At 46.4% G+C, this 12243-nt stretch overlaps 1 protein-coding gene and 1 long non-coding RNA gene across 3 annotated transcripts in view; one reads left to right on the forward strand and one right to left on the reverse strand.

Moving 5' to 3' along the window:
• Positions 1-12243, forward strand: part of LOC136401100 (uncharacterized) — a 119050-nt gene that overhangs the window by 103020 nt on the left and 3787 nt on the right. The window lies entirely within an intron of this gene.
• ATP6V0D2 (ATPase H+ transporting V0 subunit d2) overlaps positions 4871-12243 on the reverse strand; it is a 33400-nt gene continuing 26027 nt past the window's right edge. Inside the window, exons 6-8 of the mRNA XM_066378788.1 lie at positions 8456-8632; positions 7272-7349; positions 4871-5363 (exon numbers count right to left, since the gene is read on the reverse strand). Of these exons, the coding sequence (XP_066234885.1) occupies positions 5202-5363; positions 7272-7349; positions 8456-8632 (417 nt within the window). The 3' untranslated portion in view covers positions 4871-5201. The remainder of the gene's footprint in view (positions 5364-7271; positions 7350-8455; positions 8633-12243) is intronic.

Raw genomic sequence — 12243 nt, forward strand, 5'->3', positions numbered from 1 at the left:
GAAACAGGTTCTGGAGAAAGGACTGCAGACAGATGGTCAGAAAAAAAACAACAAAGTCTTAACTAGGACATCCAAAATATCTTCATCTCTAATGACTTTTTTTTACCCAGCTGCATATGTCACACATCTTCCTGAGTTGCAATATATTCAAGGATTAGGACTATTGACCTGGCAAATTTGGGCAGTGTCTCCTGGGAAGCTCTCATCTGGAATGATGCATTTGGGAAACTTTGGGCAGGTTTATTGTTGAGGTGCCCAGGAGGGAACACAATGCCTTCCACGGTGAGTGCATTTTCAGCATCCCTCACCTGGAAGAAAAACTCGTTACTGCAGAGGTTTTGTGAGTCTCCATACATCCTGTGGCTTTCAGTCTGTGTTTGGGCACCGTAGATTCAACATTAGCCTGAGCCTGAAGGCGCTGGTTATGGGCGGCCCTCCCTCTCTCCCCAAGGCTTTCATGTTTCAGTAAAGAAGATTATTTGTTTTGAACAGATGCCTATGTGCTAGTTAATATCAGGAGAGCAAGCTACCAGTGTGTAGTAATAAATGTAACTTGCCCTCCCCCCCGACCCCAAACAATTATTTCAGACAATCTGAGATCCTCCTCTAACTTGGAGCAGTGTCCCGTGTGTCCTGTTGTTGATTGGTGGGCAGACACGACTCCAGTGATGGCGGGGACTTTGGAGGGGACCTTACATGCCATTTGCAATTATTTGAAGTGATTTTTATCTCTCTCCTTTTTCTAAACATCATTTATCACATTCCCTCTTAACACACTCATTAATTTTCCTTACCCAAGTCGAATACTCTGGGCTTGCTTTTGTCTCCATTCCCTAAATGCTTTGAAGGAGAGAGATAATGCCATTAGTTGAATAAACAAATAGTGTATGGCAGCATTTAGGTGGTATGATTTTTTTCTCTCCTTTAATATACTCCACAAACAAGGGATTAACCAGCTCTCGATGGATTCCCTAGATGCCTGTGAATTTCCAGGTGGATGTTAAGTGTTTGGGCAGCGAGAGTGTCATTACTCAGGTTTATCTTACTGTGCAGGGGACACTATGGAGCAATTCTGGTGAGTTTACATGTCCCTTAGGCCATCTTGTGTGGAAACCTGTGTGAGTGGACCACGGGAGGTTGGCTCTGGTTGGTTCAGTGGTTCTTGGCTGACGTATATTCCTGCAATGGAACTGGCCTGGCTTGGACTGTGAGCACAGAGCCAAGGGTGACTGCAGGAAGAGCGCAGGGCCTGACTGTCCCCAGCGTCCCAGCAGAAGCTGTGCAGGGTGAAAGGTCACTGTTTCCCCTCGGCTCTGAGGGTGAGGTGTTGGTGCTAAAACGCTCCTTGCCTTACACCTGAGTTTTTCATTCCGCCAACATGTGTTGCACGCCCGTGATGTGCAGATACTGTTGGGATGCTGGGGGTTCAGGAGTCAGGAACTAGTAGCATCCCTGACTTCCAAATGTTTTTGTGTTTTCCAAATGTTTTTGTGTTTTCACTGAGTGAAGCAGCAACAACCATTCAGACTCATTGCTTTTACCTTTTCTAGCTTCCTGGGTGCTGAAAACATCTGTATCTGGGGGGGGGGGATTGATGGCCCCTGCCTGCTTATGTTTTGGCCTTCCTCCTGCTATGTGAGCCAAGCAAGGTGGCTCTCAGACCATGGTGGCTCTGATACCTTAGCAGCCCAAGGAAGTGAGCCCAAACCCTGGCCTTGTGAGTGCCTCAAGGTCAGGAAATCAGAACTCAAGAACAAACTGCCATGCTATGGCCAGTTGAATTCCCTTGTTTTGCTTCTGCTTTTTCTCTGGCACTGTTTTTCCCCCTGGCTCTCATCAGTGGGGCACTTCTGACCACTTACTGCTGGAGCTGCCTAGTTGGAATGGTGTTTTGTCTGAATAAACTCTTTAATTCGGGGGTCCCCAAACTTTTTACATAGGGGACCAGTTCTCTGTCCCTCAGACCATTGGAGGGCCGGAGTATAAAAAAAAAACTATGAACAAATCCCTATGCACACTGCACATATCTTATTTTTAAGTAAAAAAACAAAACGGGAACAAATACAATATTTAAAATAAAGAACAAGTAAATTTAAATCAACAAACTGACCAGTATTTCAATGGGAACTATGCTCCTCTCACTGACCACCAATGAAAGAGGTGCCCCTTCCAGAAGTGCGGTGGGGGCCGGATAAATGGCCTCAGGGGGCCGCAGGCTGTAGTTTGGGGACCCCTGCTTTGTTTAATATGCCCCAGTTTCTCTTTTAGCAGTTATGTGATTGGCGTCATGGACTCTCCCGGGTGGAGGGTGCTCCTGCATTTCACGAGACAGAGGCAGGCTCTGTGCTATCCTGATCAGAGTAGTGCACCGCATACTCTCACAGAACTTAGCTGGATGGGGAAAACCAATGTTACCAAGCCAACACACACACTCACGGTCGCACACTGTGGTAAGAATGATGAGGTAAAGAATAGGGTGGTCTGAGAGGGATCAGTGCAAGGTACCGCCTTACCTCTAGAAGACCTCTGTGAGGAGGTGAGTAAGCATTATTGCTGCATGCTGGTGATTTGCACAGTTCAAAGGATAGGACAGACAGGTGCCACCTGGAGTGGGGCACCGTGGCAACACCATGACATTGAAACCCAAAGGTAAAGAGCCTGCCATGTGAGAATCCGCCCACGTAGAGAGAAGGGCATGATGTGGCCCAGGGGGAATCTGTAAGGGGCTGGTGAGAGCAGGGCGGTGGCCGGGGGACACCAGCAGGAGAGAACAGAAAGGCAGCAATGGCTGGACCACATTGCTGGATCACAGGGGATACCCTGATGTTATTTCAAAAGCAATGGGAGGCGGTGGAAGAGGATGAAATGAAGGGTGAGAAGGTCTTAGGTTTTTAAAAGCAATCTCAGCTGCAGTCAGGGTAATGACAGCACAGAGATCAGTTAAATGTATGGCTCCAATCTAGCAAAAGATGACCAAGGACTAACTGGATTTAGGTGGTGAGTCACAGACATTCTCTTTGTTAGGAGAAGTGAGAGATGTTATTGACGGGTTGTATATGATGGGTGATTAAAAATGTCATCATAGAACTTGGCTTTTAACGTTTTACATTTTAAAATCTTAATGAACCAAAGCTTTGATAACTGGCATTCCCGGTGACTTTGGCATTGTGTTGGGCACTGGCCAACATATTTCCAGCTGGAAGTCCCAGTGACACTGAACATGATGTGGCCTGGGACCCGGAAATGCTCAGGGACATATGAATTCATTAAATAAAGCAGGCAGTGTTTCTACTGTTCTAACAATTTATAAAAGTAAAGTAACATATTCTTATAGTTCTCCCTCATTTCTCAAATACTAGTAGGATAGTAAATATTATCATTGCAAAGGTTTACATGAAATGCTTTGGCAGACCAGTCACCATCAAATCAGAACATCTTTGTTGCTGATGGGGACATTGCAGAGCAGAGCGGTGGGCCGTGACCTTGGGTGCTGCCCATTGTCTCCAACCCCATGTGGGAAGACAGACAACTTAAAAGGAAATCTTAGAAGCCCTGGGTCTGGTTCCACCAGCTCTTCACATTCCCAGACATGAGACAATATCTTTCCTTTTTGTGTTCCAAGCTAGTTTGATAGAATTTCTGTCATTTTTCACTGAAGGTATTTGGGCCAAAGGACCTCAGTCCTTTGCACTGGAGGCTGTAATGTAAGCAGCTCCATTCGGTACCCACAAGTATGAACACCTCCACTTGCAAAACTGAAAATGACTCCAAAGGAATGAGATAAATCCAACTGGGGAGAATTTTATTTGCTCCTGAAGCTGATACAAAACGGAGTAAAAAATGTGACTGTGTCTTTCCTTCCCTTATCTGTTTTATCTGTGACGCCTGACATTATTGACAGTGTATTCTAAGTGGTAGACCTAAGAGTCATTACTAGTGAAACCCATGTGCAGGTTCAGAATGAGCCACCCCACGATGTGCCTGTGCTGGGGTTGTTTGGAGCTAAAGGCAACTTTAGCTTCAAGCTCAAGAGAAACTTCTGCCCCTCCCTTTAACTACCTAGAGTTTGAATTAGGAGCTTTGCCCATAGATTACCAGCCATAATCTCTTTTTGACCTTCACCTACAGTATATGGCAGGGCAAACTTTTATTTACTAAACATCTGTTCTTAGCATCTTGCAATGACCCTTTGAAGCCCCCTGAGCTGCCTTACTTCACCCCTGGCTCAGGATGGCTAGATCCCCTTTCTGCCTCTGATTCTCTCATGTATGCAGGGTCCTTCCCCACATATATCCAATATACTGTTGTTGGTCTCTCTCCTGTCTGTTTGGTTACTAGGGCCAGCCAGATGAGCCCTGAGGTAGAGGAACATTTCTTCCTTCCCCACAACAGCAAGTCCGAGCTGTCCATTCAGAAACCTCTTAATTTTGGAAGACAGGACTCAGCAGGGTGTATGGCCTTCCTCTGTCCGGGGCAGCTCTGCACGCATTCTGTTGTTTTACTGAGAACTTGCAGGCTGCAGACTGACCCTGTGACTTGCTTCTCAAGGTGTACAAGACAGTAAGTGAGGTAGGTGGTTTTCCTTTCAGACAAAGCATGAAGGGCCTTAAGAAAAGAGGACTATATCTTTTGTTCAGAGAAAGCTATGCAAGTCATAAGTGATGGCTTTAACACCACACTTGATACTCCTTGTATCCAGGGGTTGGTTCACAACTGGACAGCTGTCCCAAGCTTCCCAAATCAAAGTGCATTAGGACAAAGGCAATCTTCCCCATCACAGGTAGTCCACGTGTAGCTCTGGGTTTTTAGGACCTATGGAAGGAACAGACAGTTAAAAAGTGAAATAGACACTCAGTATCTGGGCCTGTGGAGAGCCATGAAGACCAGGGGTAAAGCACTTTTATTAGATTTGATTTTTAATGCAACAGAAGAAGACAGGGAACATAACAAAGGGTTAGTTACAATGAACGCCTAAGGCTGGGTGAAGAGTGAGTGAGTCACAAACGTGGAAACAAGATTTCAGGCTGTGGGGAAATCTTGTTTTTCCTGATTTGTTGTGTCTCTACCGGGTTCTCTGTTCACCAGGGGGCCGTGTGACTTCCTCCTGTGGAACCCAGATAATCGAACATAGTTCCTTTTATTTTTCTCAGTAGCCTCCTCTTCCCATTTATGACTCTCTGCCTCCGAGGCCCTGGGCTGGGTCACAGAATCGGAATGTAGCTGTTGATTTTGGTGCGGTGCCTTTGGGAGATGCACTCGGCGATCCACACGACGTTCCTCATCTCTTGCTCCTTCAGCTTCGTGTAAGCATAGAACACGCCGCAGTGGAACTGCCTATTGAATGCCAGCACATTCATCTTCACCTGAGCAAGGAGAAAATAAAAAAAATAATGCAGGCCATCAGCTGACCCAGAGCACAGTCCGTGCATGAAGTGACATGCTCCAGACTGGCTTGTGCTAGAGCCGGAACATAGGACAGCGGTGGTTTTAAAAGGAAGTTTGCAGAGCCATAAGGCAGATTGTTGCGAACCAGCGCGACTCGTAATTTTGCAGGTCTTGGGTGGAAATGGTGGAGGATTAGAAAATAAACACAGAAAGAAAAAGGAGGGGATCCGGAGGTCTTATGGTGGCTGATGGCCTACCAAAAAGTGCCTGCACTCCTAAAAGCTTTATTTTTATAGTAAAGCAAAGTCATTTGCAAATCAAAGAGAGCTCAGAAACAAAGTCACATTTCCAAGGAAAACCAAGAATTCCGCGAAGTGCAGAAAACCCCCACCATGCATAACATCATATCTTCACAAAACAGAGGATAAAAAGAAAACTGCCTCCAGTCTCTTCAAGGGACATGGGGATGGGAAAAGTGGAAACACAGCTAACACAGAGGTATGGGGAAAGGCATAGCCTTTAGCAACTTAATCAAACAATCAGAGATTTGTGGGGAAGAGCTTATCCTTTTGGTTTATAGCAAATACCCACATCTTAGCAGCACTGTGAGCACAGATGCTCAAGACCTTGGAGTGTGTGTGACATGGGAGTCGCATTTCCTTGGTTTCCAGCTAGTGGGCTTGTCTCCATTAGGGCAAGCAGTTTTCCTTGGCCACAGTTTTAACACTTTATCAAGGTTGTTAGGTCGTCTCACTCCTCTGCAGGGCAATGTCACAGACCCTAGGATTTATCCTCAGAGACGTTACTAGCTTTCTTAGGATGCTCTGTAGCTACCTGACTTATGGTTCAATTGCTTGTTTTCTTTTTCTGTAAACTATCGATAAGGAAAAAAAAAAGTTTAAACTGGGGTAAAGTCTGAAATGGAACGACTCCTGTATTCTATTCCATTTCAATGAAAGAAGGAGAGGTACCAAGTCCCTCACGCAGTTCTGAACACCTCATGTGCAGTTGCAGGGAGTGGAGGCCCGCACTCAGGGCAGACACCCACTTTCTGGCCCATGCGGCCTCCCTAACAGCCTCCTCAGCAGCAGTAGGAGCCAGAGGGGCCCCTACTTGACGACCCATGAACTGTTTCTACTCCTTTTTTACAACAGACACTTGAGAGTGGTGGGAAACGTTCAGAGCTAGACTGATAGACCCCCCCACCACCACCACCACCATTCTGCTACTGAGGCCTGTGCAGCCCCATGGTTTGGGTCAATTTCAAGGTTCAACCAATTGAATCTGTTGGTTTCAATTAATTGAAATGGAAGGGTCAGTGGTTTGGAGAAATGAATAGAATACACTAGAAAAATTTTCTAGATTTGGGGGAACTTACCTGGTACAAAATTAAAATACCATCAAAAAAAAAAATACCATAAAAAATGAAGTCCTTTTGTGAACAGCTCAATACCCAGAAACGGACTAAAGATGAATTAAGCACCCTTCAACCTTTTAAGAGAAAAAACCATCTGAATTCTGTGGATTTCCACAGAAACCATCCTAAATGTTACAACTGTGCCCTGAGTTGTGTTATGAACCTTGACAAATCCACAAAGAGGTGGATGAGGAGGTGCCCCTACCAAGATGTGCCCTGTGAGGACAATCTATGATCATGTCAGCGCTTGGCTTTGTATCTCTCGTTCATTATGGAAGAGCTGCATTCTTTCCAGAAGCCACTGTGTGTGCTTCTGTCTGGACGGGACAGTTCCACATGAAGTCACCAGATGTGAGCCTCAGGGCCCTCGAGGCAGAGATCTAACTATAATTCACATAAGACGATATTTAACATCAAGAACAAGAGAAAAGGCACGTATCAGCAGATAGCATTTCCCTGTCTCCCATACCTCACGCTCGTAAAACACATCCTCCAATGACTTTCCCCCACTGCTGTCACCCACAGCCTCGAACAAAGGTTTGTATACCTTAAAAAAAAAAGAGAGAAGCGACTATTTTTAATACATTCTCATTTCTTATAAATATATGTGATGATTATTTCCTCAGCAATAGGGATTATGTATCTACTTAAAACTCCTATGCAGAAGGATTTGATTTTGTATGTCTTGGGCCTTAGGAGGAAATAACACATTTCCCACACAATGAGAGTGTGGGTGAGATTGCAGCCCATTGGTGTAGGCAGACCCACAAGGCGAGAGGGCGAGGCGTCCTCCTCAGCGTGCAGTGGGAGTTCATTTCCACAGTCAGGTCTCAGGGCTCGTCAGCCACGTTACGGGGGCTCAATGAATGCTGCATCAGAATAAGCTCCTGGGCTCTGAGATGACAACTGATCAAACTGACGTGGAATTTCGAGGGTGGGAAGAGGTAGACATTGGGGAGAGGCTTGTGTTTTAAGATTAGACTACGGAACAGAGCCTCTTGCAGCGACATGGGAGCTGTTTGTTACAAAGGTCAGAGCATTGTTCGCTGACTTGGATCTTTCCCAGAGGTCTCAGGAATTCACAGGGAAAGAGGAGAAGATGGTCCCCCCAGCTCTAGAAAGTGACCCTCAGGGTCTGCATGTTACTGTCCCTAAGTTAGAAGGAATGGGATGGAGGAAGGAGGGTAACCTGAGCCAAGGAGCTTCAGGCTGGGTGCCTCTTCCTGTTCCTTGTTCCTGGTACATAAACCAACATACCCATAGCCTCCCTTGTATTTCAAGCAGATTTTCTGCACCTCACCCTGTTTACCCACTGGGTGCTTCAAAGGACTGCCGGGTCAGGCTATTTTACACAACTCTGACATCTCTTGGGGAATTTGCTTTCTCAAGCACGGCAGAAGCAGTGCCAAGGACCGCTCCTTGGAGACTTAGACGAATGGTTGCTTGGCAGGAAGCTTACAGAGCACCCACTTGGGTTAGAAACCTGAAGTATTTCCCTAGGAGAGACATCATACACAGCAAGAGAGACGCCTCTCCGCCTTACAAACACTGTAACTGCTGTGGATAAGAAGAGTCAACGTGACGTGTGACTTCTAAAGCACACATGATAACAGTCATGCAGATGTTTGGGGCACGGGGTTGGGGTTCACATACTGCATAGTGATCCGCTACCCTCTTCATCTGTTCGAAGTCTTCTGCTTGGGCCAGCAGGCGCAGCCCCTCGGGGTAGAGCTTGCCGCAGGTTGGATAGAGAGCCTCCCGGTCCTCCTTGCTCAGTTCCGTGCCAAAGGAGTTAAGAGTGATGATAAAAGCACGTCTGTCGGCCTCAAACTGAATTTGCAGGAGATATCAATACAATCAGTGAGATCTGACCGTCTACTCGATGCTAACCAGAGCCTCAATGTGACAAACCATTTGCAAAGTGATGTGCTTTCCTTTCGGATCTATGTCTAATTAAAATACAGACATGTGTTATTAACGGCCCATGAGCCTCTTCTCACAGTGGAGCGACCTGTCAGCCAGAGGGCCACACAGCCATGCCGATGGCCTGTACGGCTCCTGAGACCCTGCTCACCTTCAGTTTCTAGGCACTCAGTTATTCACGTATCTGCCACGTAGGCCACTAGTCTCCAATGTCTCTTCCATACAAACTGGAGTAATGCCTACATGTGGGGGCCCATTCAGGGACAGAATAAGATGACCTAAGTTCAGAAGAAAAAGTGCATGCTGTGCGTGTTCATATCTTTTTCTGATCATTGGTGTCAGGAGGATTTTTTTTTTAACATAATGAAAATTTTTGTTACTACCATTTGGACTTGCTTGTATGTGTGTTTTTAAGTCCTAGATTAAATATCAATAAATCTAACTCTGTAGCTAAGAATGATGTGACTCAGACAAGTTGTGTTTCTCTCAGGGCCTCAGTTTTCCTGTTTGTAAGGTGAGGGGGTTTGGCAGCTGAAGTGTCAGGCGGGTGGCATATGCTCACAGCCCCCCTTCCCTGTGCTGAGCCGAGAGCCCCACGCCAGGCCTCTCAGTCTGCCTTTCCATTCCTTTGGTCTCTGTGTTTCTCCTACTCTGACCACCGCGTCTCAGCCTGGCCTCCACAGGCCTCTCTGCCTACCTGGCTGTTTGCCAGGGTGCCCTAGAGCTAAAAAATCTCCTCTATACCCAAGGCAAACTGCACTTCATATATTATTCTAAAGTCTGCATGGAGTTTTCTTCCTACTATACTCTAAAATCTGTATGGTCATGTCTTTGTTGTTCATGGATCATTTCTGAATATCCAGTAGCTGGCACGCAGGGAGATCTTAGGTCTTTCATGTTTCCTGAACCCGACAGAACGGTCTTGGACTCTGCCACGCTAGATGTTCTTTAATCAGCTTCCGTTTGACTAACATAACAAATCCAGACCTGCTGCAGATTTCACCAGAACTCTCCTGTGAGAACAGGTGTTTCCTATGCTGAGTGAGTTAATTCCTTCTGATCCTTCCGGGCACTCTCACGAAAGTTAGAAAGTTACGGGTGAGCCAGAGGCGGGGGCTGCCTTGTTTGTAATTTGAGACCTCTCAGGGGTAAGAGAAGATGGGCAAGAGGGAGATTCAGGCCAAAGAAACCTTCAAACAAAAATCAGGGTGGGGAGGGAACACACAGTGGAGCTCATTGTCCCAGAGTTCTGCAGCGCACTTCCTCGTGGTCAGATGGTAGACTTTATGGAGAGGAACAGGGCCTCCAATGCACAGTCACAGCTCAAAGCTGGGGAAGTGGTGGAGACATGGGGCGGAGGAGGGGTAGGGAGGAACAGGGAGATGGGCACAGAGCTTGTCAGGCCTCACGGGCCACACCACGAGGTGAGGACCAGGACCGAGGCAGGGGCCTACTGAACAGTCCACATGCGAAGTTCCCGCCTTGAGAGTGCGGGTTCCCTCTGCCTACAATGCACGCCCTGCCTTCCATAACTCAACTAGTTGAAATCCTGCCTGCATTTGAGGGTCCAACCAAAAACCACCTCTTTCATAAAAGGCCCTTCTTTCCCCCCCCACTAACTGGTTATGATTTCCTTTGACCCCTATTAAACTGCAGTTTCCCTTTTATTCTGTGTATCGACCTCCCCACATCCCTCCAGTCCAGAGGCTCTGAGTGTGTGTGTATCTGTGTTCCCAGAAAAGACCTATAATCGGGGATTGTGAAAACACTACCCCGTCCTTGCCCATCCCTGACCAGATGTTTGGCACACATCTGACTGTGGAGGAGACTACATGGGACGGAACGCGTTCCTCTGAAGCCCTGTACCATGGCAGGGGGCTGGCATCCTGTCTTTTCCTTCACACTTCCCTACAAACACTATTTCATTATGAAACCACAACTTTGTATCTGTTGTTGTTGAAGAAGATGATGTACTGTTGACTTATTCAAAATCTCTGTCAGTTGCACCCAGCAGAGCTGGGCTGTCAGCTCACACCTGAAAGGAGGGAGCAGGGAACGGGGCCCGGTGGCTGTGCAGGTAGAGGACAGGAACGTGAGCTGGAAGCAAGCCAGTCTTGTCAGCCTGTGCACTGACTGGGGAGACAAGGCGGACCTATTCTGCGCTCATTTTTTACTGATCCATTAACCTGTCTGAAGAGCAGGACTCAGAGGTGGCACGTGTGCCCTGAATGTGAGTTAACTTTTTTAATGCAAAGGTACAATCCTGTAACTAGGTCAGATGTTGGCATGCAAGCCCGGGTAGCGCTCTTCCACACAGTGTGTGCGTGCGTCTGTCTCCTGTCACACCAAAACATATGTGGGAGAACTCTACAGACTGTTAAGTGTGGTTGCACAAATAAAGGTGGAGGAAATTATATGATCTAATATATTTATGTAAATCTGACAAAGCTGATCCTTTCAGGAAATGTTGTAATTGCAGGCCACGTGTCACGGACGTTTCTATATAAAGATCGTTAAATGGATTTTTATTTTTAATGCAGCTTGAAAAAAAAAATCTAATCTAACGTTAGTATTAAGGGCATCAGAAAGAGCCTGTGAGACCACTGGGTACACAGCGGTTTGGTCAAACCTTTTCAGTGACAAGTCTTCTTTTAATGCTAGGCTGTCCTTTTTATAGAGGCTTCAGTTTTATTGAGTTCTGATGTTTTATAGCACATGCATTGTGGTCTTGCTTATAACTCAGCCCTTCCTTGTATATAAGAATTGTAAATTTAATGTAGAGATAATATAGTGAATAAACATGTAGGAATTAAAGCCAGGGACCAGGATTCCTAAGTTCAAATCTTGATGCTACCACTAACAGTGTGACCTCAGACAAGGTATAGCCTTCTCTGTTCCCCAGTTGGGCCTTTTTGAAAAATGGATATTGGCCCTGGCTGGCTGGCTCAGCGGTAGAGCATCAGCCTGGAGTGTAGAAGTCCTAGGTTTGATTCCTGGCCAGGGCACACAGGAGAAGTGCCCATTTGCTTCTCCACCCTTCCCCCTTTCCTTTCTCTCTATCTTTTTCTTCCCCTCTTGCAGCCAAGGCTCCACTGGAGCAAAGTTGGCCCAGGCACTGAAGATGGCTCCAGGGCCTCTGCCTCAAGCAGCAGAGCAATGCCCCAGATGGGCAAAGCATTGCTCCCTGGTGAGCATGCCAAGTGGATCCCGGTCGGGCACATGCGGGAGTCTGCCTGACTGCTTCCCTGCTTCTAACTCAGGAAGTATATATATGGATACTCTCTGTATTATTTTGAAGTTGAAGTAAATTCGTGTATATAAAGTGCTTAGGATAATATCTAGCACACAATAAGTGTTAGCTAGTAATAGTGCCATGTAGAAACTATATTTTGAGCCATAAATAATGGAGCTTCTTCTAGTATGGCTACCAGTTAAGTTTATGAAAAGAAAGGGAGACAGTTTTATAGGGTCACCAGGTCACTTATGTTATGTAACCAGCACATCTGAAAAAGACTTAT

Source organism: Saccopteryx leptura, chromosome 3 (assembly GCF_036850995.1).
Source record: "Saccopteryx leptura isolate mSacLep1 chromosome 3, mSacLep1_pri_phased_curated, whole genome shotgun sequence".
Taxonomy (NCBI): Eukaryota; Metazoa; Chordata; class Mammalia; order Chiroptera; family Emballonuridae; genus Saccopteryx; species Saccopteryx leptura.